The sequence below is a fragment of the Macrosteles quadrilineatus genome, unplaced genomic scaffold (genome assembly GCF_028750875.1).
Source record: "Macrosteles quadrilineatus isolate MER2022 unplaced genomic scaffold, UCM_ALF_1.0 Scaffold_8__2_contigs__length_117827958, whole genome shotgun sequence".
Classification (NCBI taxonomy): Eukaryota; Metazoa; Arthropoda; class Insecta; order Hemiptera; family Cicadellidae; genus Macrosteles; species Macrosteles quadrilineatus.
This window is the reverse complement of record NW_026542601.1, coordinates 40,903,693-40,926,782: the sequence shown is the minus strand read 5'-3', so window position 1 is coordinate 40,926,782 and position 23,090 is coordinate 40,903,693. Positions and strand designations below refer to the sequence as shown.

Genomic DNA, 23,090 nt, shown 5'->3' with positions numbered 1-23,090 from the left:
ACACTTTAAACACATACAAGATGAATGACGTCAAGGTGTTTCAACGGTGACATTCACCATAAAGTTCGATCTACTAGTAAAGCTGGCAAGATTTTTTAAGTTTTCCTCGTGTTCAAGTGTAATATTACTAAGTATTAACTACCTAATTGAGGTCTGAAACCCGTTAATCCAAAAAACTAAGTCCTTACCTCATTCCAATGGCCATCCTTAGGCTTGAAGTCATAGTAGACCCAAGCATCAAATGGTGTTGTTGTCTCATAATTTTTTATTTTTGGTGTAATACCGTAAGAACACCATTCATCATTTTCCGATCTTCGACTTCCTACTACAGTCACCCAATTATTTTCATCAAATTTGATTCTTTCAACAAATAATATTTTGAAAAAATTATCTTTTGACGAACAATCAAACATTTTAATAGTTACAGCGTGGGTTTTTCCTGCATCGGAGAACACCGAATAAAATGTCGAATCTTCCTGTTTAGAAGCTTTGTAGCATTCCAGAACCAAATTAGACGGTAATCTGTAGACTGTCACTAATGTCAGGGTGTTTTCATGCAGACCAACTTTGTATTCTTCATGTGCCGAAACCATTTCTTGAACTGTAAAAACAATCATTGGGTTATAAAAGGCTAATAATGTGTGAAACATCAGCAGGGGTTTTTTTCTACACTCACTGTGGATTCATATCCAGTTTAAAATATGCATTCAAGATTCTCCGCCGCTGCCTCAATGAATGAATTTTTATTTGTAACATTTAAGGGGAATTGTTTGAAACACAGATATGCTTACTTGAACTAGGTATGCTTGTTAATACAACTATTGATTGGGCCCAGCATCATTGTAAGCTTTGGGTTTGATATTGAAATTAACGTAATATATAACTAGGTTTAATAAGAAAAAACAACTTTTGTACATAGTGACCTAGAGACTAAATATTTCCAGTTTTATAGATTCAAATATAATAATTAAGCTTTTTTAAAGGGAAGATTAAAAATATTGTATCATATTCTCTTTGTAAATGGAAACGCGTTCAAAGAACCTATATACAAATTTAAATGCAAGAAAAAATCTCATAATATTCTAAATGAAAAAAATGTTGTTTGTGAGTCACATATTACATAACGTGAAAAAAAAATTGGACTGATTTCAAACACCTAAAACCATCAGGTTTGTATTGGACTGTGTAAGTTATTTAAAGATAAAAATACCCCCGCCGCAGCAAACCTGCAGACTAAGCGAATTTCCATTTGACTGATTGGATTTACACTGAAATGTCTACTTAAAAATATAACATTTATTCCCGATTTAAATAGAATTAGTTTAACAAGTACTTAGGTTTGCTGCATCAGGGAGGGTAAAACTGTTTTTTTTTTCGTAAAATGTTAATAGTTAGTAAGAAATAAAAACATTTTCCAAATTTGATCAAAATATGTTCATAAACAAGCAAACTACAACAGTTTACTCATTCTCCATAAGAATAACATGGGAATTTTAAATTTACAATTTTTTTGAATTTTCTCCGTAACCATTAGGCGCATAATAACGCTTCAATATACTAAATTATTTGTTTTTTGAAGCTCTACAAAATGGTTTGGAAATTAATTGCTAAATTTTATGTTTTTTGGGTCAAAATTGGGAAAAACCTATTTTTACCCCATAAAACCCCCCGTAAACACCCGTTCCCATGGTCCGATCATGCTGGATCGCGAACTCGTTCGAATAGACGTAGGTTTACACGTTTGTACCAAATTTCATCAAAATCGGATCATTTTTGCTCGAGTTATCGTGCTGACGGACACATATATATATATATTTTATATATATAAATATATATATATATATATGAATTTGAACGGATGGTGTTTTTGGCCTCTAGGGACCTCAAAACGAAAAAAAAAATCGGTCCCGCGTCCAGGTCTTACCATGAGTACTACGGTAATAGCTTATTCCCTATATGGGAAATTCGCTAACAATACTACATAAACCCTGTTTTAATACCAACTAGATAACCTGTTGCTCGAAATCGAGCAAAAATGCAACTTGTAATAAAATAATGAAGAAGAAAAAACATAAACAGCAAAACCTCAATCATAGAGTCACTCTAAAGTAATTCCTATGACTGATTATAGAAATATGAAAAATATTATGTTGTAAAAAATTATAAAAGTAATCTACGGTACAATAATATTTAAATAGAGATCCGTTCTCATACGGCTTTTGTTATCTATTATGTACTGTAGGCGGGTGCCTTCTATAAGAAAGTAGATATCAACCACACACTGTAAAGTGAGCTTTTCAGGCCTAACGTAGCAAACTAAATCCCTCTCTTGGCGCCAACCAGTACGACACGTACTAAAGCATAGTTAATTTATTTCTACGATATGTTCTGTTTTAGGCATGTTTGAATTAGGTGCCCCAACCAAAGTCACCGGTTGGGAACATAAGAGTGGATTTAAACGCATCTAGAACGGATTCACGTTTAACACTATTAGTATTTGAAAATAAAACAAAGATTTATTTGGCCAGGTGGTGCTCTGTTTTCAGATTTAAAATAGCTGCGACATATATACAGGTAGCATCATTGTAGCGAGGGAAGTCGCGGTTTACTTCTTTTGTCTCTTACCATGCACATAAGAATCTAACTCCTCGCAGCTCTCGTCTCTACAAAATTCTGCCACAGTTTTTAAAATTGGGCAAATGGGTTGGCATTGTAACCCTATTTCTCACATATTTTTTCATTGCATTTTTTGTTTGAATTGTTTTACATGCGCTGTTGGGTTCCAACGTCGAACTTATAGATCCGTGCGTATTTAGGATTATGACCTTCTTGAGGAATTAGATTACCTACTCGGTGGTAAAACGTGTCATGGATCTTAAAATTGTGGATCCCCTGTGTGACCCTCTCGTCAAAATGAGCTTTAGAGCTGACCATGGCAAAGGCGGAATTGAATTGACTAATTTTATCCAGATAATTTCTAAATCCAAGCCTCACAGCTCTGTTTTTCTTTTCAGATTCGGAGTTTACAATAAGTTCCTGAAAGTATGATGAATTCTGCAAATGAGGTAAACGAACCTTTCATTTATTGCAACAAAGAGTAAAAATTTAACTGTCTCATCCAGTCTTTTCTTGCTTAAAATGTAAGCCACCACAATGTACAAATTTAACGTTAATTTGTCGGAGATTAGATGTATCACCACGGCAGTACTGCCACTTTGTATCCATCAAATTGGGATGTTGATGCAAGTGGTCACTTTGGGTTCCCTCCAGCCACTCGCAGTTCTTCGTCTTACTGGTAGCATTTAATTTTAAACTGAGATAAAATACTAAAGTTAACCATTAAACAGAAAACACTACAAAGTAATATTGATACGCATAGTAAATTACATGATAATATGGTAATGTAATAGGTAACTTCACTGTGAATAATCACTTTCAAACATTCACTTAATCACTTCAAACTGTAACCAAAGCTTCATGATAGTTCAGTAAAATACGATGTAAGGTAAGTAAATTCAACTATTACAAACAATTTGTTAGCAGGTCTTGCTAGGAATATCTTTATTTATGAACCAGACTTAGTTAACAGATGTATGAAAATATAAAATTCCGGCTTTGCTCTGGAAGTAATAAGTCCTGAAGTCTGTGGTTAAACTTAAAAACTATTTCAAACTACGTCCATATGTTTAGTTGTAAACAAAGGGAATTGAGCTTGATTGTTTGATAATGTCAACAGATAGCACCGCCGTTCCCTAACTTTACCCCTAACTGTACTAATTGATGCCCTTTCTCAATACTCTGATACGTATTTGCACATCTACGTGAAAATACCTTTAATTTGACACATCAAACGTTAAAATCCGCCAAGCCGTTATAGAGTTATGACTGTGAAAAGAAAACTGCTCACGTATTTATATATATACAGTTATTAATAATTGCAAACATTATAACAACATTAAGTATCCTTTTAAATTCATTTTAATTAATGTTTCTTAATTAAAATGAATTTAAAAGGGTACTTAATGTTGTTATAATGTTTCCAATTATTAATATAGTAGTAGCCCTCATCACAACCATACTTGTTATATATACAGGTATGTATATAGATACAGATATAACAGGTATAGATATAAATATATATATATATTTATTTAAATATATATCTATATAGATATAGATATAACAGGTATGTATATAGATAAAAAAACAATCAAATAAGTCAGCTGATACATATTAAAACTCAATGGTCTATTTAAAGACAGAACAAATCTTCCCCCATAAAATTAATCTTCACAGCCTTCTCTGAAGGTATTCTCTCTAGCTCCTCTACATAAGACTGAGTTTTCCTCAGCTCTTTAAAAAAATGTTTTGTTGTATATCGTCCTGGTCATCAGTGTAGAACTCGTGAAGCTCTCTCCTCCTTTAACTCTAGTGTGAGTCCTCGTAGCTCATCCAACAACCCATTACATTCTTCTACAAACCGCTAAACCGCTTCAACTGAATGTCTACAGACCCATATCTATGTTATAGGACGTCTGCTAGTTCCTCTCCAGCCTTCTTCAGGGGTTTGGTCCTCGGTTTTTTGAACTCACCCTCACCATCATCCTCTTCACCCTCTACAACCACAAGACCCTTATCCTGAATCAATTGCAACAACTCCACAAACTGAGCTCCTAATACTTCCAGATCTTCCTGTAGTTTGTTCTTTCTCCTTTTGATGTGTTCAAACTGTCGGTAGGTATTTTTGTGTTGTTTCAACAACTGAATATGTTGTTTCTCCAAATCCTCGTATTTTTCCTTTGACATATCCACCTGATACGGTAGTATAGCCTTCTCTCACTGTCCAGTTGTGTCTTGGCAACCATAGCCTTACGGAACTTCTCCTCACATTCCCTTAGATCCATCCTGACAACTTGTATGCTGTTGACTTCCTCCAGAGAGTCCTCAGAAGTACAATTTGACGAGTTGTAGCTGTTCTTTGAGCATAGCTGAGATCTAGTATTGGTGACAGAGCTAGTTCTGGGATGTTTGGTACCTACCCTATTTTGGAGTGGAGTATATATCGTAGTTTTTAAAGTAATATTCGCTGTACGGCTGATGACCTTCTAGTTCCCTCATCCTGATTCCTCTGGCCTCAGCTCTCGCCTGTCTCTTGGCGGCCGATCGAGCCTCGGCCTCTATGATTATCTGGTCTAGCGCCTGGTGTTTAGATCCATTCCTATCGTGGCACCGGCCTCCTGTCAATGACTTGTTGTATCCCACTGCGTTTCCATCCTGCTTACTTGAGTGATCCTTCTGAAGCTCAATGATGAATAGTTTCAACCATTCTCATCCAAAAACCCTGTCAACATTTCCCCGAATAACATAAAGGTTGCCCACAGATATTTGATCATTATGACAAATTTTGACCGTTGCAAAACCTAAGGGGCGAATTATTTCTCCTGTATATGTTCCTAACCTTATTCTTGTTCTATTGAGAATCTTTTCTGGAAAATATTTTCTAAACAGATGCAAAGGTACGCAAAGGTACTGATAGCAGCACCAGTATCCAACTCAAAAGAGTTACTCTTGTCGTCAACGGTGCACTCTAACATAATTTTCCTCGGCCTGTTGACCACTTCTGGTTGATATGCACTATCAGAGAGTTTAGTAAATTTACTACATTTCTTCTGCCTATCCACAATGGATAACATAGACATGAACGGTGGATTTTGACACTCACCCTCATCGTCATATCCATTATCTGGCGTAGCGTCGTCAGCTTGTCATATGTTTTCATTCTTTCTCCAACAAACTTTGCTGGGACTTTCCTTTCTTAGGCAATTCCAACACTTTATGTCTGTAGGACTTTCGCAGGTACTAATGTGATGGTTTCCTCCTCACCTAAAACAAGCTTAGGTACTACATTTCTTCCTTGCGAATACCCAGCGTTCTTCCTTGAATCTGAAATTGTTCTTCCACTATTGAACACGAATTTGATTCTTGGATTCTTGCTGTTTCACTTTTGATTTGTTCAAAGTTACTAGCTATTTCAAGACATTGGTTAAAACTTTATTTTAACGAGTTTCCATTAATTTTGACAACAACTTTCCATCATAAAGTCCTGAAATAAACTGCTGTCGCAAGTGGACGTCAGTTGTCGACGTGTAAAATTTTGGTCATTTGCAATCACATTTGCTGGCTAAGTTTTTTAGGTCTTGGAAAAACTACCTACAGATTCCCAAGGTTTCTGGACTTGTTTAAAAAACTTGTGTTGCTCCGCGATAATACTACCCTTAGGCTTAAGTAGTATTTGTAAAATTTCACACAATTCATTGAGCGGAGCGAGCGAAGCGAGCGAAGCGAGCGAAGCTCTTATACGTCGACTCTTATGCATTTCGTAATACGCAAACTCCTCCTAGACGGCTGAATCAATCGTTTTCAAATTGTGCATGGTGATAAAGACCATATCGGTGAGTGCCAACATCTATATGGCGTTAAAAAAGTCTCTCAGGAATCCGCCCCACTGGGTCTCAAAGTTTAAATGTAATCCTTATGGAAGCAATATTTGACCCATAAACAAAGACATATGATCAGCTGTTGACTCTTGCTTGAATGCAGTAGATAAAGAAATAGCTGATAGCATTATTCCACAGATATTAGAACAGAAACGGTATGGATCATAAATCTAATCAAATGACGACACTAGCTTGAGGTCCGTGACGGAGGAAGTAGTGAAGGAAGTAGTAAAGGAAGTAGTAAAGGTGAGTAGTCTGGAGCGTGGAAACTGGTTATGACGATTAAATTTAGGTATATGCATTCCTACAATTCGATGGGAAGGGAGGAAAACGGGTCAGCGACGTAGAAAGTGGTGAAGGAAGTAGTAAAGGCGAGTAGTCTGGAGTGTGGGAACTGTTTATGACGATTAGATTAGATTAAGGTACCTGCAATCCTATAATGCTATGGAAAGGGAACGAAAAAGGTCCGTGATGTAGGAAATGGTGAAGGAAGTAGTAAAGGCGAGATGTTCGGAGTGTGGTATCTGTATGATCATTGGAATAAGGTATTTGCAATCCAATGATGCTAAGGGAAGGGAGGTAAACAGGTCCGTGACGTAGGAAGTGGTGAAGGAATTAGTAAAGGCGAAGAGTCCGGAGTGTGGGGACTTTTTATAACGATTAGATTAAGGTATCTGCAACCCTAATATGCAATGGGATGGGAGGGAAACAGGTCCATGACGTAGGAACTAGTGAAGGAAGTAGTAAACGTGAGCAGTCCGGAGTGTGGGAACTGAAAAACCTACCTACAGATTCCCAAGGTTTCTGGACTTGTTTAGAAAACTTGTGTTGCTCCGCGATAATACTACCCTTAGGCTTAAGTAATCTATATATCTAATTCCGTAAGCCCAAAATTTTACAATGAAATTGTGAGCGAACCGGAGGGCGTAGAAAGCTGGGAGGGGTCTCATTTTAAAGGTCTGGGCATGAAATTTTGGGGAAAATTATTCATTTTTCTTAATTATGCACCAAAAGGTTGTGACAGAATAAAATAATTCACATTTAAATAACATTGGAATCTAGGTCATGTTTGCTTTGTTTACATTAAAACATGTGGTTTAACTATATTTAAAGCATATGGTAATATGTAATATGCACTGTAATATGTATACTAACCCTTAAGAGAGGTTGAACCTACCAATTGACTATATTAATTTAATTGCACGATCTGGAATGCCACCACACAAATTAGTTTTAAAAGTTGGTTCAATAGTGATGCTCATTAGAAATATGAAGCTAGGGTCTGGATTAGTTAATGGAGTACGATTGGTTGTGTTAGGTATTATTGGAAAAAGTGTAAAGTTAGTAGTAATTACTGGAGTAGGCAAAGGAAACGTACTTTCCATGCCAAAAATAATACTAATATCCACAGATCCTAATATGCCGTTTAAGTTTACAATGAAAATTTTCACAAAAATTGGCATTTATTTGAAAAATTTATCTCCATGTATTTTATCTAAGTGAATTTGTCTATATTCAAAGAAATGTATATACATTTAATTAATAGTCATGAAGATTATCATTGAAAATTATCCTTAGTTGTATTATGATTAGAAAGTTTATACTATAAACACACCGCATGAAAAATCCTTTGTAATTTTTATTTTTAACAGAGCAGACCTCAAAATGCATTATGCAGGTATGTAATAACTATTATACATATTATAATATACAATAATGTTAAACGATAGCCTAATCAAGGTAGGGTAACCCATGGGACTAATAATTTGTACAAAATAATTACTACAATATATACATAGGGGATACTGCCCCTACAAGCCACTAGTATTTGTAAAATTTCACACAATTCATTGAGCGGAGCGAGCGAAGCTCTTATACGTCGACTCTTATGCATTTCGTAATACGCAAACTCCTCCTAGACGGCTGAATCAATCGTTTTCAAATTGTGCATGGTGATAAAGACCATATCGGTGAGTGCCAACATCTATATGGCGTTAAAAAAGTCTCTCAGGAATCCGCCCCACTGGGTCTCAAAGTTTAAATGTAATCCTTATGGAAGCAATATTTGACCCATAAACAAAGACATATGATCAGCTGTTGACTCTTGCTTGAATGCAGTAGATAAAGAAATAGCTGATAGCATTATTCCACAGATATTAGAACAGAAACGGTATGGATCATAAATCTAATCAAATGACGACACTAGCTTGAGGTCCGTGACGGAGGAAGTAGTGAAGGAAGTAGTAAAGGAAGTAGTAAAGGTGAGCAGTCTGGAGCGTGGAAACTGGTTATGACGATTAAATTTAGGTATATGCATTCCTACAATTCGATGGGAAGGGAGGAAAACGGGTCAGCGACGTAGAAAGTGGTGAAGGAAGTAGTAAAGGCGAGTAGTCTGGAGTGTGGGAACTGTTTATGACGATTAGATTAGATTAAGGTACCTGCAATCCTATAATGCTATGGAAAGGGAACGAAAAAGGTCCGTGATGTAGGAAATGGTGAAGGAAGTAGTAAAGGCGAGATGTTCGGAGTGTGGTATCTGTATGATCATTGGAATAAGGTATTTGCAATCCAATGATGCTAAGGGAAGGGAGGTAAACAGGTCCGTGACGTAGGAAGTGGTGAAGGAATTAGTAAAGGCGAAGAGTCCGGAGTGTGGGGACTTTTTATAACGATTAGATTAAGGTATCTGCAACCCTAATATGCAATGGGATGGGAGGGAAACAGGTCCATGACGTAGGAACTGGTGAAGGAAGTAGTAAACGTGAGCAGTCCGGAGTGTGGGAACTGTTTATGACGATTATATTTAGGTATCTGCATTCCTAAAATTCTTTGGGAAGGGAGAGAAACAGGTCCGAGACGTAGGCAGTGGTGAAGGATGTAGTAAACGCGAGCAGTCCGGAGTGTGGGAACTGTTTATGACGATTAGATTAAGGTATCTACAATCTTAAAATTCTATGGAAAAAGAGGGCAACAGGTCCGCGACGTAAGAAGAAGTGAAGGAAGTAGTAAAGGCTAGCAGTTCAGAGTGTGGGGATTAGATTAACGTATCTAAAATACTAAAATTCTATGGGAAGTGATGAAAACAGGTCCACGATGTAGGAAGTGGCTTAGGAAGCAGTAAAGTATGAGCATAGTGTGAGAACCATCTGTGACAGTTAGATTAATGTATCTTCAATCCTAAAATGCTATGAGAATGGAAGGAACAGGCCCCACAACGTAGGAAGTGGTAAAGGAAGTAGTAAAGGTGAGCAGTCCGGAGTGTGGGAACTGTTTATGAGATTAGAATAAGGTATCTGCATTCCTCAAATCTTTTGGGAAGGGAGGGAAACTCCCTATTGTCTCATTTGGCAGTGCGAGTGGGGGGACCGTTTGGGCAGATAGATATATGTAACTAATACTTAAATGCTATGAGAAGGAAAGGAAACAGTTCTATGACGTAGGAAATGGTGAAGGAAGTAGTAAGGTTTGCAATGCAGAGTGTGGGAAGGGAACTGTATTTGGCAATTACATTAATGTATTTGCAATCCTAAAATTCTATGGGAAGAGAGGGAAACAGGTCCACGAAGTAGGGGGTGGTGAAGGAAGTAGTAGGCCTAAAGGTGAGCAGTGTTGAGCGTGGGAATGGATTAATGTATCTGCAATGCTAAAATGCTATGGGGAGAGACTGTAGACTGTAGGTTAAAATGATTACGAAGCAAGAATTGATACATATTTCGATACATGCAATTATTTACAATAGAAATTTACAACTGAGTTGACAACAGCTGATTTTTACTCCATAGAGGCTAAAAACGATTTTTACTCCCTAAAGAGTAAAAATGCTACAATTGACTATTGGATACAGAAGTGGTATTAAAGTCAAAGATGCTACTTTAGACCCGCAACGCATGCATGCATGCATATGAACCCTTGATGACTCCGCTCAATTTTGTGGATGCCTCTGCGAACGCCACCTAGTTATAACTTTTATCTTCTGCGTTAGATGGGCTTAGGCTAATCCTTAGATCTTGGAATACTTTAGGTGTTAAAAAAATTATCAGATACTGCCTTTTCTTTACTTCTGATGTGATCACATTTAAGTCAAAGAAATTGTCTATTCTTACCAAGTAGGTGCTCCAGGTCTCATTGTCTTCATAAAATTTATCAAAATTAGAACAAAACATAGGTTTATTCGGTATCACTGTACGTTCCTCCTCTAGTTCCTGGTGTCTACGACAGAATCTTTTTTTATTATTATAGCTATTTGAATGGTCCACCATGGGTCAGACCACCATGGGGTGGTCTGAGATAGCTGTGATAATTACATAGGCGTTTACATTTTTTGGTTCATTATTTGTAAATATATTGTCGATCCTTGATTTTGAATTTTTGAATTCACGAGTGTATGATAATATGGTATCGATTAATCAAAAGCTTGACATGATATAAGCAAGTTCTTTTTTCACTTTTACTTGAACAGTAGTCTATATTGAAATCTCCAGCAATCAGTGTATTATGCTTTAAATTATTTATGTCTTGTAAACAGTTTACAAATTGTCTAAAAAATATATCAAAGTTGTTGGTTGGAGGTCTATAAACACCAATTATTGTTAAGGCATTTTGTGCATTTAGTATTTTAATTGCTGTGAGTTCACATTCAGTTTCAATGCTGTAACATTTAACATTTAGTTCTATAAATTTGATGGTTTCTTTAACAAATATACATACTCCGCCTTTTTGTACGTTATCTCGGCAATACGATGATGCATAGATATATCCATTTAATAACAATACAGTTATCTCATTTTCTTTTAAGTGATGCTCAGTGAGAATGAGTTTTTTCCTAATAAACCATTAATATTTTGATGCATAACTTTAAGATTACTAGAATTTGTCTGTACAACTTGGTTTTTAATGCTGATATTTGTTAAACTATGTGTCTTTTGTTTTGACATTTCTCAAAAAAAATAATTTCTTTCGGTTTTTCTAACAGGAATTTGTTTGATAACTGATTCAAATTTATTGTTATAGATATAATTGGTTATTAATTTGGTAAGCTCTAATTTACCCTTTCTATTGAAGTGGAGTCCGTGGTTTGCGTAAAAGGAGCGTGAGATATGTGAACAACTTATGAAATTTGTATGTTCATGTAAAATAGTCAATTCATATAGCGTTTCATTTATTGTTGACCCGCGGGCTTTGCCCCGTTTAACTTCTTAATTTTCAAGATTATCTCGTTCGCATGGCTCAATCACGTCCTGGTTGAGGTTTGTTCGCTACGCTCACTCACCTTTAGGTTGGAGCTCGTTCACTACGCTCACTCACCTTTAGGTTGGAGCTCGTTCGCTACGCTCACTCACCTTTAGGTTGGAGCTCGTTCGCTGCGCTCACTTGCCTTCAGGTTAGCTCGTTCGCTACGCTAACTCGCCTCCAGGTTGAAGTTCGTTCGCTACGCTCACTCACCTTTTGGTTGCAAATTAGCTGTTGTCATAAATGTAAAAGAAATAATAGTGCTGCACCCTGTTGGTAATCCTTGTAACTTTAATGCTATTGAACATCATAGAATAGAACCAACTTGTTTAATTGAAACAGCTGTTAAGATTCAATAATTCCATTTCTCATAAGGTTAACATGGGAAACTCCAGAGCCACTGGGGCGGAGCCCGAAAGGATTTTTGAATTAAGAATATGCCTATATGTTAATCGGGAATGTGAGCTATCATCATGCCAAATTTCAGCCCAATCCGACCAGTATTTTTCGTGTTCACTTGTCACAAACATACATCCACACATCCATACATCCATACATCCAAACTTTCTCATTTATAATATTAGTAGGATATTTTTTTGTTCAGCATTGGGGAATCGTATCTCCAAGGTAGGCCAATAATACAAACATTTGTGTAAGATAATCTTCTTATTCTTTCTTAAATGTTTTTGAAAAATTCATCAATATTTAATTCTAAGCAAATGTCATTTGTTCCACACATAATTATTATAAAATCATTTTTATCTATACTATTTTTATTATAGTCAAAACTATTTTCATTACTTAAAATTTGGACCATTTTTCCATTATTTAGTGTTACAGAACTATAAACTTCAAATGATTCGTCATGTTTAATATGTTTGTTTAGCAAGTTTCTTATGCTTCTTCCATGACTGTCTGATAAAATTCTTATTTTATTTTTTATTAATGAGATAGAATTCAATTTCGTTTTCTCTTTGCGAGTATGGTTATTTTCAATGTTTTCAATCTTTTTGTTTTTTATCATACTAGTAGAAGAATTCAGTACATCAACATGATTTTCCGTTTCGTCTTCATTGTTGTTTGGTACGTTATTTTTAATTTTAGCTTGACAATCTGGTAAGAATTTGGTTTTATCTTTTAATACTGTACTAAAATGTTTTCCTTTTTTTTGATTTTTTATGTGATTCAGTTTCATTGGTTATAGGAGTTGAGTTTTTATTAAGATTATTTACTTTTTTTGTATTTCCATTAATATTTGTTATATTTGTGCTAGTAATTTCTACTTCATTTGATCCAAGTATTGAAAATCTGTTTTTGAATGAAGTTTGGTTTATCACTTTTGTAGATTTTGGTCTTAATTTTATTATAGGTTTGTTAATCCCCTATAAAAAAGTAATTTCTGGCCATATATGGCCATATCAAAATTCCATATATGGTTTCATAAAGCCATATATGGTTTTTTATGGACATATATGGAAGCAGATATGGCCAGATGTGGTTGTATCCATATATGGTGGTGTCCATATATGGTCATATATGTAGTCTATATATGGAATTATTGGCCATATATGGCCATACATGTTTTCTATATATGAAATGATTGTCCATATATGGCCATACATGTTTTCTATATATGAAATTATTGCCCATATATGGCCATAAATATCCTCCATATATGGAATCATGGTCTTTATATGGCCATATATGACTCCCAGGTATGGAATTAAATTACTCATATACGGAATAATAATTTTCCATTTATGCTCATGTATAAATGAGTTTTTGACAATAACTGGAATTATTATAAGGAATAGTTGCCACATTTGGATTTTGTAACTGGACTCCCAAACACTTCTTATAATATATATAATACTATAAATCTTAAAGTTTGTGAGTTTGTGTATTTTCTTGTTGCTCTCGGAAGCACAAACTACTGAACTGATTGAGTTGAAATGTGGTACAGTGGGGGGCAGATAATATAGGCATTTCTCATTTAAAGTAATTAGTAGTAAAGTAATAAAGTATCCAGATTTGAACCCAGATGACAAAATCCTGTACATACATCTATTGTACAATTTTATTATAACGCAACAAAATCTTAAAACTGACGTATAATTTTAAAATTGTAAGTGTAGTAGGCCTAAATAAAGAGAATATTATATTAATAATTAATTTATTGTACCTTTGCTATCAAACAGCTGCAAATATCTATGTCACGTAGTTAGGCTATATTAATAATAAAATTCTTCAAATGACATAAAATGTCTAAGAAAATCTTGTTTTACGAGACCAAATACAGCTTCTCTTATTCGTAATGGGTTTTGTAAAGACATCTGATATAAAGCGGTTGTGGTGTAGTGGTCAAAGGGGTAGACTCCCACGCTGGAGTCCCGGGTTCGAATCCCAGTCGGATACTTGAAAATTTTGTTTTGAAATTTTCAAATTAAAAATTTGTATTTTGGTTTTAATGCATAGTTTATAAGATTTAATGTGAAAATATGTTTAATTGTAATTTTTTTATTTATTTATATATTTTTTATTAAAAAATTTCCATATATGGGGGATTCCATATATGATCATATCTGGTTATATTTGGTCCAAAACCAAATATAACCAGATAAAAAAAATTTTATATGGCCATATATAAACTTTTTCATAAGGGATCTTATGAAATTGATTCGTTTTTTTTGAGGATTGGACTGGATGTACTTTCTTCTCCTGAGGATATTTTCTGTTCTTCAAGATTTTTACAGTCATTTACTTCTTTGATTTCAAAGTGGGTGTTATTTTTTTGGGGATTGGGGTAAAGAGTTTTTTTTTTTTTTTTTTTTTTTTTTTACTTCCATATGAACATACTTATTGTTTACAATTTGATTTATTATTAATTTCGCATTAACTATAACGTGTAAACCACATTCAAAGTTTGGTTTTTGTTGGGATGTTTCAACTGACTTGAAGGAAGCATCCATTTTCACATTTGTTGATAAAAGTTTAGCATATTTTTCATTTAAACCATATACACTGTCATAGTGACGAAAAGTATTATAGATTTTACTGTACACCAATAAACTCCAATGGCTTCCATTGTTTCCATTGCTATTTTGATTTTTTGGAGAATTGTTGACAGAAAAGAAAACATATTTAGCTTCATTGAAATGTAGAGATGTTTGTGTTATAATATTATCATATTCGGAACAGTACATGAGTAATTGTGTAACTGTAGGTCCTACTAAAATTATGTCATTTCTAATGGCAGATATTTAATCTGAAATACATTGAAAGTAAGACTGTAACTGTATGTCATTTAAGTAATTATCTTCATCATTATTTTTATATACAATTGGTAAACATTTTTTGCTTGTTTCTTTAGAGGTTTTATTCATAAATCGGTCATTTTTCTCTTCCTGTAAAGTTTGTATTTCTTTGTTTAGATTTTTCCTTTGTATTCTAAGTTTTGTTAATTCTTCTTTTAATGTGTTAATTTTATCACTGAGTTCATTCACAGCATTTTCAGATAGAAATTTGTCTTCGGAAAGATTGTTTATTAGTGTTTTTTGTTTTCTTGTCTAAATTATAGATTTCATATTTTGACACAAAGTAGTATGGTATATAAAAGAAATAATGCAGCTGACTATGAAATTTTTAGTTTAGTTTGTTTATAGGTTATGGATATTGTGGGTTGGTGTTTCACTGAATTAGAATTATAAGTTAGAATAATGTTTTGAAAGTAAATAATTTTGAAATATAATCCTAGTAAAAACTAATTCCGTTCTTCCCCATCCTCGTCGCCATTGTAAGTTAAAGATAAAATACATCAACATTGCATAAAGCCTGTTTTAATACCAACTAGTGTACATGTTGCTCGAAATCGAGCAATTGCAAAGGAGTAAAGTAGTTATTTAAAAACTAATAAAAGTTATAATTTCCGATGAGTTTAAAAGACTCAACAATTCATAGATTATGTACCTAACAGTTTCATATAATAAACATTTCTTGTAAATATTTTATAAGCTGATCTGGTTTTTAGGGTATTCTACACATGTTTCCCACTTATAGCCGCATTAGGTTGTCCATGTTGATTTTCGTCAATGATAATGTAGTCAGCATGGTAACATTGTCGCCAGTACGTTTACAAATTTCAGTCATTTTTTATAGCGATAACATTTTGTTTACATTACTTAAGAATTGCCTGATTTTCTGCATAACCTCTCTGTCAAAATTATATTTGCTTCAATTGGCATTAATTTGGCAAGGTACTGTTATAACGTAAGTTATATTTACCTGGAAAAATGCAGAATTGAAAGGCCTAATGTTCAGATGATTTTTTTGTTTCCCTTGAATGTGAATAATAATCTGAATAGTGTGAATTTCACAATGAAAGTTTTATTAAGGTTTCTTGGATGTAGTCATATTATTTTAAAATCACTTGACTTGTATGAAAACATATATTTAATGTCCTTGCCGTACCAGTTTAATTCGGCCTTAGAGAGGTTTCCTTTGCCAATCATCATAAAGTTAAGTCCGTGTTTCCAACAAAATAGTAGCACTTCGGCTAACACATCCTTGTTCATTAATTTTTTGTGGGAATCTTCGTATTGTATGTGTTCTTCTTTATATAGGATGATAACGATTGTATTTTTTTAAATCTCTATTTCTTCTACTTTTTTGGTGGTGTTCTATTACTTTCCTATATTTCCATGGTTAACAAATCAGTTCTTTCAATGATTGCTCAAGAATTACAATACCCTGTCAATTCATTTTTCTTATTTGGTAAAACATATAAAATTGACCAGGCTTTCTCGATTTTAGCGAATTTCCCATATAGGGAATAAGCTATTACCGTAGTACTCATGGTAAGACCTGGACCCGGGACCGATTTTTTTTTTCGTTTTGAGGTCCCTAGAGGCCAAAAATAGCATCCGTTCAAATTCATATATATATAAAAAAAAACTTAAATTTTTGCAATTTCTTTACAAACTATTTTGTAGAGCTTAAAAAAACAAATAATTTAGTATATTGAAGCGTTATAATGCGCCTAATGGTTGCGGAGAAAATTCAAAAAAATTGTAAATTTAAAATTCCCATGTTATTCTTATGGAGGATAAGTAAACTGTTGTAGTTTGCTTATTTATTAACATATTTTGCCCAAATTTGGAAAATGTTTTTATTTCTTACTAACTATTAACATTTTACATAAAAAAAACACTTTAACCCTCCCTGTTGCAGCAAACCTAAGTATGTGTTAAACTGATTTGATTTAAATAGGGAATAAATGTGATATTTTTAAGGAGACATTTTAGTGTAAATCCAACCAGGCAAATGGAAATTCGCTTAGTCTGCAGGTTTGCTGCGGCGGGGGTATTTTTTTAACATTGTAATATGTACGAATGTAAATTGAAATAGTAAATATTTAATTTCTTCAAAATCAGTAAATGTACCCAATGCGTTTCGTTGAATTGAAAAATAAACTAGGGTTGCTTTCAGAGAGGTGAAAGCCAGTTGAGCGGAACAAACGTGATTTGATATTTGTATAAGTAACTAAATGTAAAAAGGTCAATAGATTTATTTACTAATGCTGGTTTTAAAGATTAAAATTAGAATAATTCAAATTTACCTCTTCGAGAAGTGCATTATGGTAGTTTTAACCAGGAAAATATTACAGTAGTTGGAATCTGATATTAACATCCAAAAAGGGCATTAAAGTATAAAAAAGATAAAGGAAATTTACATTCAAATTCAACTGTAGCCTACAAGAAAAACATTGGACTTCATTTTTCACCCTTACAATTGGTTAAAGTATTTAAGTATCAAAAAACAGTACCTATTAAAAAACGAGTATTGTATAACAACAGGAGAGGAAATGTGACATTTAAATTCAACTGTGCAGCATAAACATCGGTTAAACTCAGCTTTCTTTGCTGGAAATAATTTATGATTGTTAATACCAAGTATTCTTGATGGAGGATATGATTGTAATGTAACTGGAATGTAGGTCTTCTGCCATTATTAGGACGATTTAGCGACGGCATTTTAATACTGGCCTAATACCATTGGCCATTGAATACAGTAGATTTTGATGAAAATGCTGGCTACAAATTCAACATGGGGATGGAATGTCTAGTTGTATTGATAGTCAATTGAACAATAAAATAAGATGGCTGAAATGTAGGCATAAACATAAGTAATAAGTAAACATCACATTCAGCTGATTTAAGTGAAAACAGAATAATATAATAAGTAGGGAAGACATGCCTTAAATATACAATGTAGATAATATAATTAGAAATTAGTATCCTACTTCTGGACAGGCCTAGACAATTATCCATACCGTGGTTAAAAGTGTACTTCTATAAGCCCAGGTTTACTTATTACGGTTGTAACTGGACGTATGTAGGCCTATAGTCCGTGGCTTGGCAATCAAATAACAGTATTTATATAGGATAGGCTACTGTTATTAACTTTTGAAATTACTGAATTGTTACCAAATTACTGTTTCACAAAACGCAGATTTCATTTTCAGCCGAGCCATTAAAATGAGGATTTGCCGAACAATTATTAATATTACAGAATAGTATATAATGATATACAACTTTTCACATTCCATAAATTATATGATAGTTTTGCTATGGTCAAAGGTCTAAATCCAAATGTTCTCTTTTCTTTTGGTCAGTATGTAATAATTTGCTAGAATCATTGACTTTATATAAAGTCAACGCTAGAATACTGTAAATGGTTTGTTAAGTTAAGACCATATGCAAGCATTTTTGAAATCGTTTCCCCGTTTAACCTTAACCAACTATTCCATTCCAAAAGATAAAAATTATATGGTGCAACACAAATAAACAACCCGATCACCTACCTATAACCTACACTTTACCTTCCTAATCTAACCTTACTTCAAAACACTTAATGTAGTCACGAATACTCATAAACCCCGACCTACCTCCCCACATGCCTGAATTAGATCAGTGTTCAATCTGCGTTTTATCAATAAGTGTAATAACTTACTGTACCGTCGATGTAATTCAACATAATATAACCTATGAGATATTATCGGATTAAATATTGATTTCGATGTGGTTCGATATATCGCTTATTAAATCCTGATTTCTAACATTGGCGGTTTCTAATCAGCTGGCAACACAAATAGGTTCCCAAGAAAGTAGTCACCAGTCCGTATCCCTCCGCTCCTTGTTTATGCTCCGCGCATTGAGAAAGTAGTTCCGTATATTTTCTCGATTTTCAGTAAATTCCGCGCCTTAAAAAAATGTTTTAATGGCATTTTCTTGTTTATTAAAATCATAGGAATGGTTTAAAAACGTTTAAAAGAAAAGTATAGAAAGTTCAGAAATACCTTATGATTCTTTTGTTTACATTTTTCTTGTAAACAAAAAAACTGTCATAGCTACTTTAGTCCCATAAGCCTAATGTTAAAAATTTGAAATTTTAAGTTCGTTTTAAATTGCATTAGCATTATCTAACTGAAATGTGTTTGTTTACAAACCATCTCATTATTAGTCTAAGTAGTTTTGTTAAGTTTGGCTGAAATGTGTTCAGCCGTTATTGAGTGATGGTGTTATATTGTTTGCATTGAAGTTGATCCCAAAGAGCTTCGCTCGCTTCGCTCGCTCCGCTCAATAACAGCAATTAAATTCTACAGCTGATCAAAATGTAAACAATTAAGTTCTCCATAAGGATAACATGGGAACTTTCAAAGCCACTGGGGCAGAGCCCAAGGGACGCTTTCAAAACTGTAAGGCCAGTTTGCAAATCTACGCGACACGCTCTTTCCAATGAGACTTCAATGGATAAAATCGGTTAAGAAATGGCGGAGGAGTTCAACCGACAAAGTTTCATGTAGCGTATTAATTATATAGATTCCAAAAACTCCTAACAAAACAAACAAATAAGTCAGCTGATACATATTAAAACTAGTTGTCTATTTAAAGACAGTACAGACTGAATAGCTCGCAAATCGTCGGCGACGAAAGGCCCCTCTTCCCATGCTAAACAGAGAGAGGCGGGGCAGTCCGTTACCTTATCATTTTGGAACCTCTTCATATCCATTTTACCATTATACATTTGATATTTATTTTTGTCTCCATCAAACCGCATTCATCATGGTAAGGTTAAGAACATACAGCCTAGTAAAATTGTATACATATATTAAAAACAACACACACTTAATATTTATCTTTCCAACTTACCTTTTAGAAATGGGCAGGTATTAGGAGTCTCGTTAGGGATCTAAAAAAAAATTTAATTTAGATACATTTTGCATTTTAATTGTTTTGTGCCCTTTGTCAATAAATAAGGTATCAGGCATCCGGTTTTGATATGTGTACATCGGTTGTCTGGTGATCGTTTAGTTAAGTATCGTTTACTATGTAATCCTGAACTAATTTTATTTACAAGGTATTAAGAGTAGGCCTATGGCAGTAATAAAACTGAGCTAGATTCATATTATTTTAATAAATGCCAATATTTTATTAAACAATTATAGGTCATGTGCTTTGCACACAAAATGGGTCTTATACAGGCTGTTCATATAAGTACAGTACTGTAACACGTAAAACATATTTTCACTTATTAATCTCCTTGTTTTTCATCTCCCTAATAAAATAATTCCAAACGAAATGCAAGGTATTTTATCGACAAGGAAGAGAGCATTGCCAGGATTCGTTAACATAAAATTTACTAGATTATTATAGTTATTTATTTGAGTGTATGTGACTTTATATAAATGTTCGTGAGATTTAGACTATATATATTCCACGAATACCTGAGCAGAACTGGTATTGATCGAATACACATAACAAATTACGTTGCTGGCCCGAATCCTATACTAATAGCATTAACATATTGTTTAGACAGTTCCATTTAAGCAATATAAAATTATGTTTATTTTTTGGCCAGTAACATAATTTGTTTATATTTATGATCTATACTGGGTCTGATCAAGTATTCGTGATACATTCGTTAGATTAAAATTACTGTCAGTTATTACTAACGCAAATAATTTAATGTTTCCTTGTTTAAAAAAGGTGTAGGCTTTAAGCAAACATAGCCTCCTCTAATACAAGGATGCTGCGAGACAAAAATGGCAACACCGCAGTGCAGGCCTACTGAGACAGCTGTAGCATCAATATACAAATCTATCTATATATTAATAGGCAAGCACGTTTCTTTAAAACCTTTTTTCTCAGCTCGTGTGCATCGTAGGGAAAATCTACGCATACCGTTAGAAAGCTATTTTCCTGTAGGTGTGCAGAATCCCTTTATAAATTTAAATAGGCTCAAGATAAGCGCAAAAAATGAGTTTAAAAATTTGAAAAAATTTACATGGATCTTATGCGTTGCCATGCTGGTGACGAAATAACAACGAAATATAAACAGAAAATCAAAACAAATGGAAGAAACTCCAATCACATGTTTTATTTACAGTGCGGGGTGAAACATTAACATAAGTGAGTACATTACATATTTTTGGTGGAGCTTCGACCACTGGACATTACTCGTATATATTAATATATATTTCGTATATTTTGAAATCAATTATTGATATGATGAAAGAAGACCCATCACGCATTTGGAACTCAATATACCGTAGCTGTTTGAGTTATATAAATCCCAGGGTGTCAAACATAACACGTAAAACTATAGTAAAAAAAATTACAGGCATAGTTGGACCTAGCTAGAATTCATTATCTTCTCCTGGAAATGCTAACATCGTTGCTTTTAAAAGTCAAATGCCATTTGTGATGAAACTGACATTATCTGATGAAGATGAAGAATGTAGTTTTGGAAACGTAGTGAAGAAAATAGAAATATGAACTAGAAATAGAAAATAGAAACTGCATCACGCACAGTTAACAGAGACAGCTATGAAACCAAATTAAATTATGATAGCCTTGAATCTTGAATCTAATATGAGCAAGACATTGTTGTCATTTTTAAAAGAGTTTGGTATAACTCACTGGTCTACCTTCCTTGATGATAGGTAACATTGCTACTTCTATATTGACTAAACAAAACACCACACTTCAAATGGCATTATCATTACTGCTAAATAAGAAGAAACTGATCAATTAACTACACAAATTTGGTATACAGTGAGGCTCGGCGGCTTAAAGCATCAGCGGCTGCTGCAGCTAGTAAAAATCCAATGTTAAGGGGCTTAAGAGACTGCAAAGATGGACTTGTACAAGCTGTAGGTGACAATTTCGATACATCTTTATTTACACAGAATTGCTTACGCCAAACCCACAGCATGGCTCTACTTATAACTCAAGTTGAAACCTCAAGCGACAACTATAATGCCAATCTAGTTATTACATATAACTGAGAAACCATGTAAATACTGTCAAAGACTTAATTTCGTTGTAAGGAATTCCTTCTTCCGGAAGCAGCCCATTTTTTTTATTCTAGTTTGGTGGTTCAGACACTCTTTGCCATAGCATTTACAAAATATTGTGCAAGGCAGTTTCCCGGCTTGCAGATTTTTGCATTGGAGGTTTTTTGGGACCATTATATCTATAGATGTTTACAGGGTTGCTTAGAGTGTCCTTCATAGGTTTATTACTTAACTTTGGTATATAACCGGTTTCAAGTATTTATTGAAAACCCAGTTTTGGCCGCCATTTTTCAAATATGGCGGTGTTTGTCCAAGGGTGTCAAGGTTATTATATACCACTCGGCATATTCGCAATCAACGCAAAAAACTGAGTCAGAATCAGTCAAAAAACCTTTTCCCACCCAAATTTCCAGGTCCCCCTAGCTGACGCCCAGACATTTTATTGGGCTAACACCTTTGTGAATAAGTTTGAGAGGCAGAAATGCATTTCTGACATGCTTAGTTCTAAGCAATTGTAAAGTTTTATTCAAACATAACGATTTAAAAAAAATATATATTCTACTGATTTCTAATTTCATTCTGCACCCACACAAATCTGACCTCAGCTTAGAGCCAAGCCGTTAATTAAAGGATAACTTAAGGAAAATGAGCTTAACATTTAAAGCCTATTTTATAATTTAAACTAAGCCATAAACAAGTTCATACATTTCCTCTACAATCTTCGTATATACATTAAACTAGTTATGCGTTTGGTTCCAAAATCGTTTAACATTAGACAGGAGGTTTACTTAGTTACAATTGTACATAAATTACACAAAATATATACATTATGGATTTAGTCATTGTTTTACAGTATTGCTAAACTTCTAATAACGTTTTCCAACTACTTAAAACTCACCCTCCTCCAGTAAGAGTTCTTTGACGGAGAATTTAATTCAGTAAACACAACCGTTGTGAAATCTTCCTTATTGTACATCCAAGAAAAATCATGAAGCTTTCCTCTTTCA

At 34.0% G+C, this 23,090-nt stretch overlaps 1 protein-coding gene across 1 annotated transcript in view; it reads right to left on the bottom strand.

The window, feature by feature from the left end:
- Positions 1 to 23,042, bottom strand: part of LOC129000339 (uncharacterized) — a 31,537-nt gene extending 8,495 nt beyond the window's left edge. The window contains exons 1-3 of the mRNA XM_054427302.1: positions 22,982 to 23,042; positions 19,937 to 19,976; positions 189 to 601 (exon numbers count right to left, since the gene is read on the bottom strand). Coding sequence (XP_054283277.1) covers positions 189 to 593 — 405 coding nt within the window. The 5' untranslated portion in view covers positions 594 to 601; positions 19,937 to 19,976; positions 22,982 to 23,042. The remainder of the gene's footprint in view (positions 1 to 188; positions 602 to 19,936; positions 19,977 to 22,981) is intronic.
- Between the last annotated feature and the right edge of the window lie 48 nt (positions 23,043 to 23,090).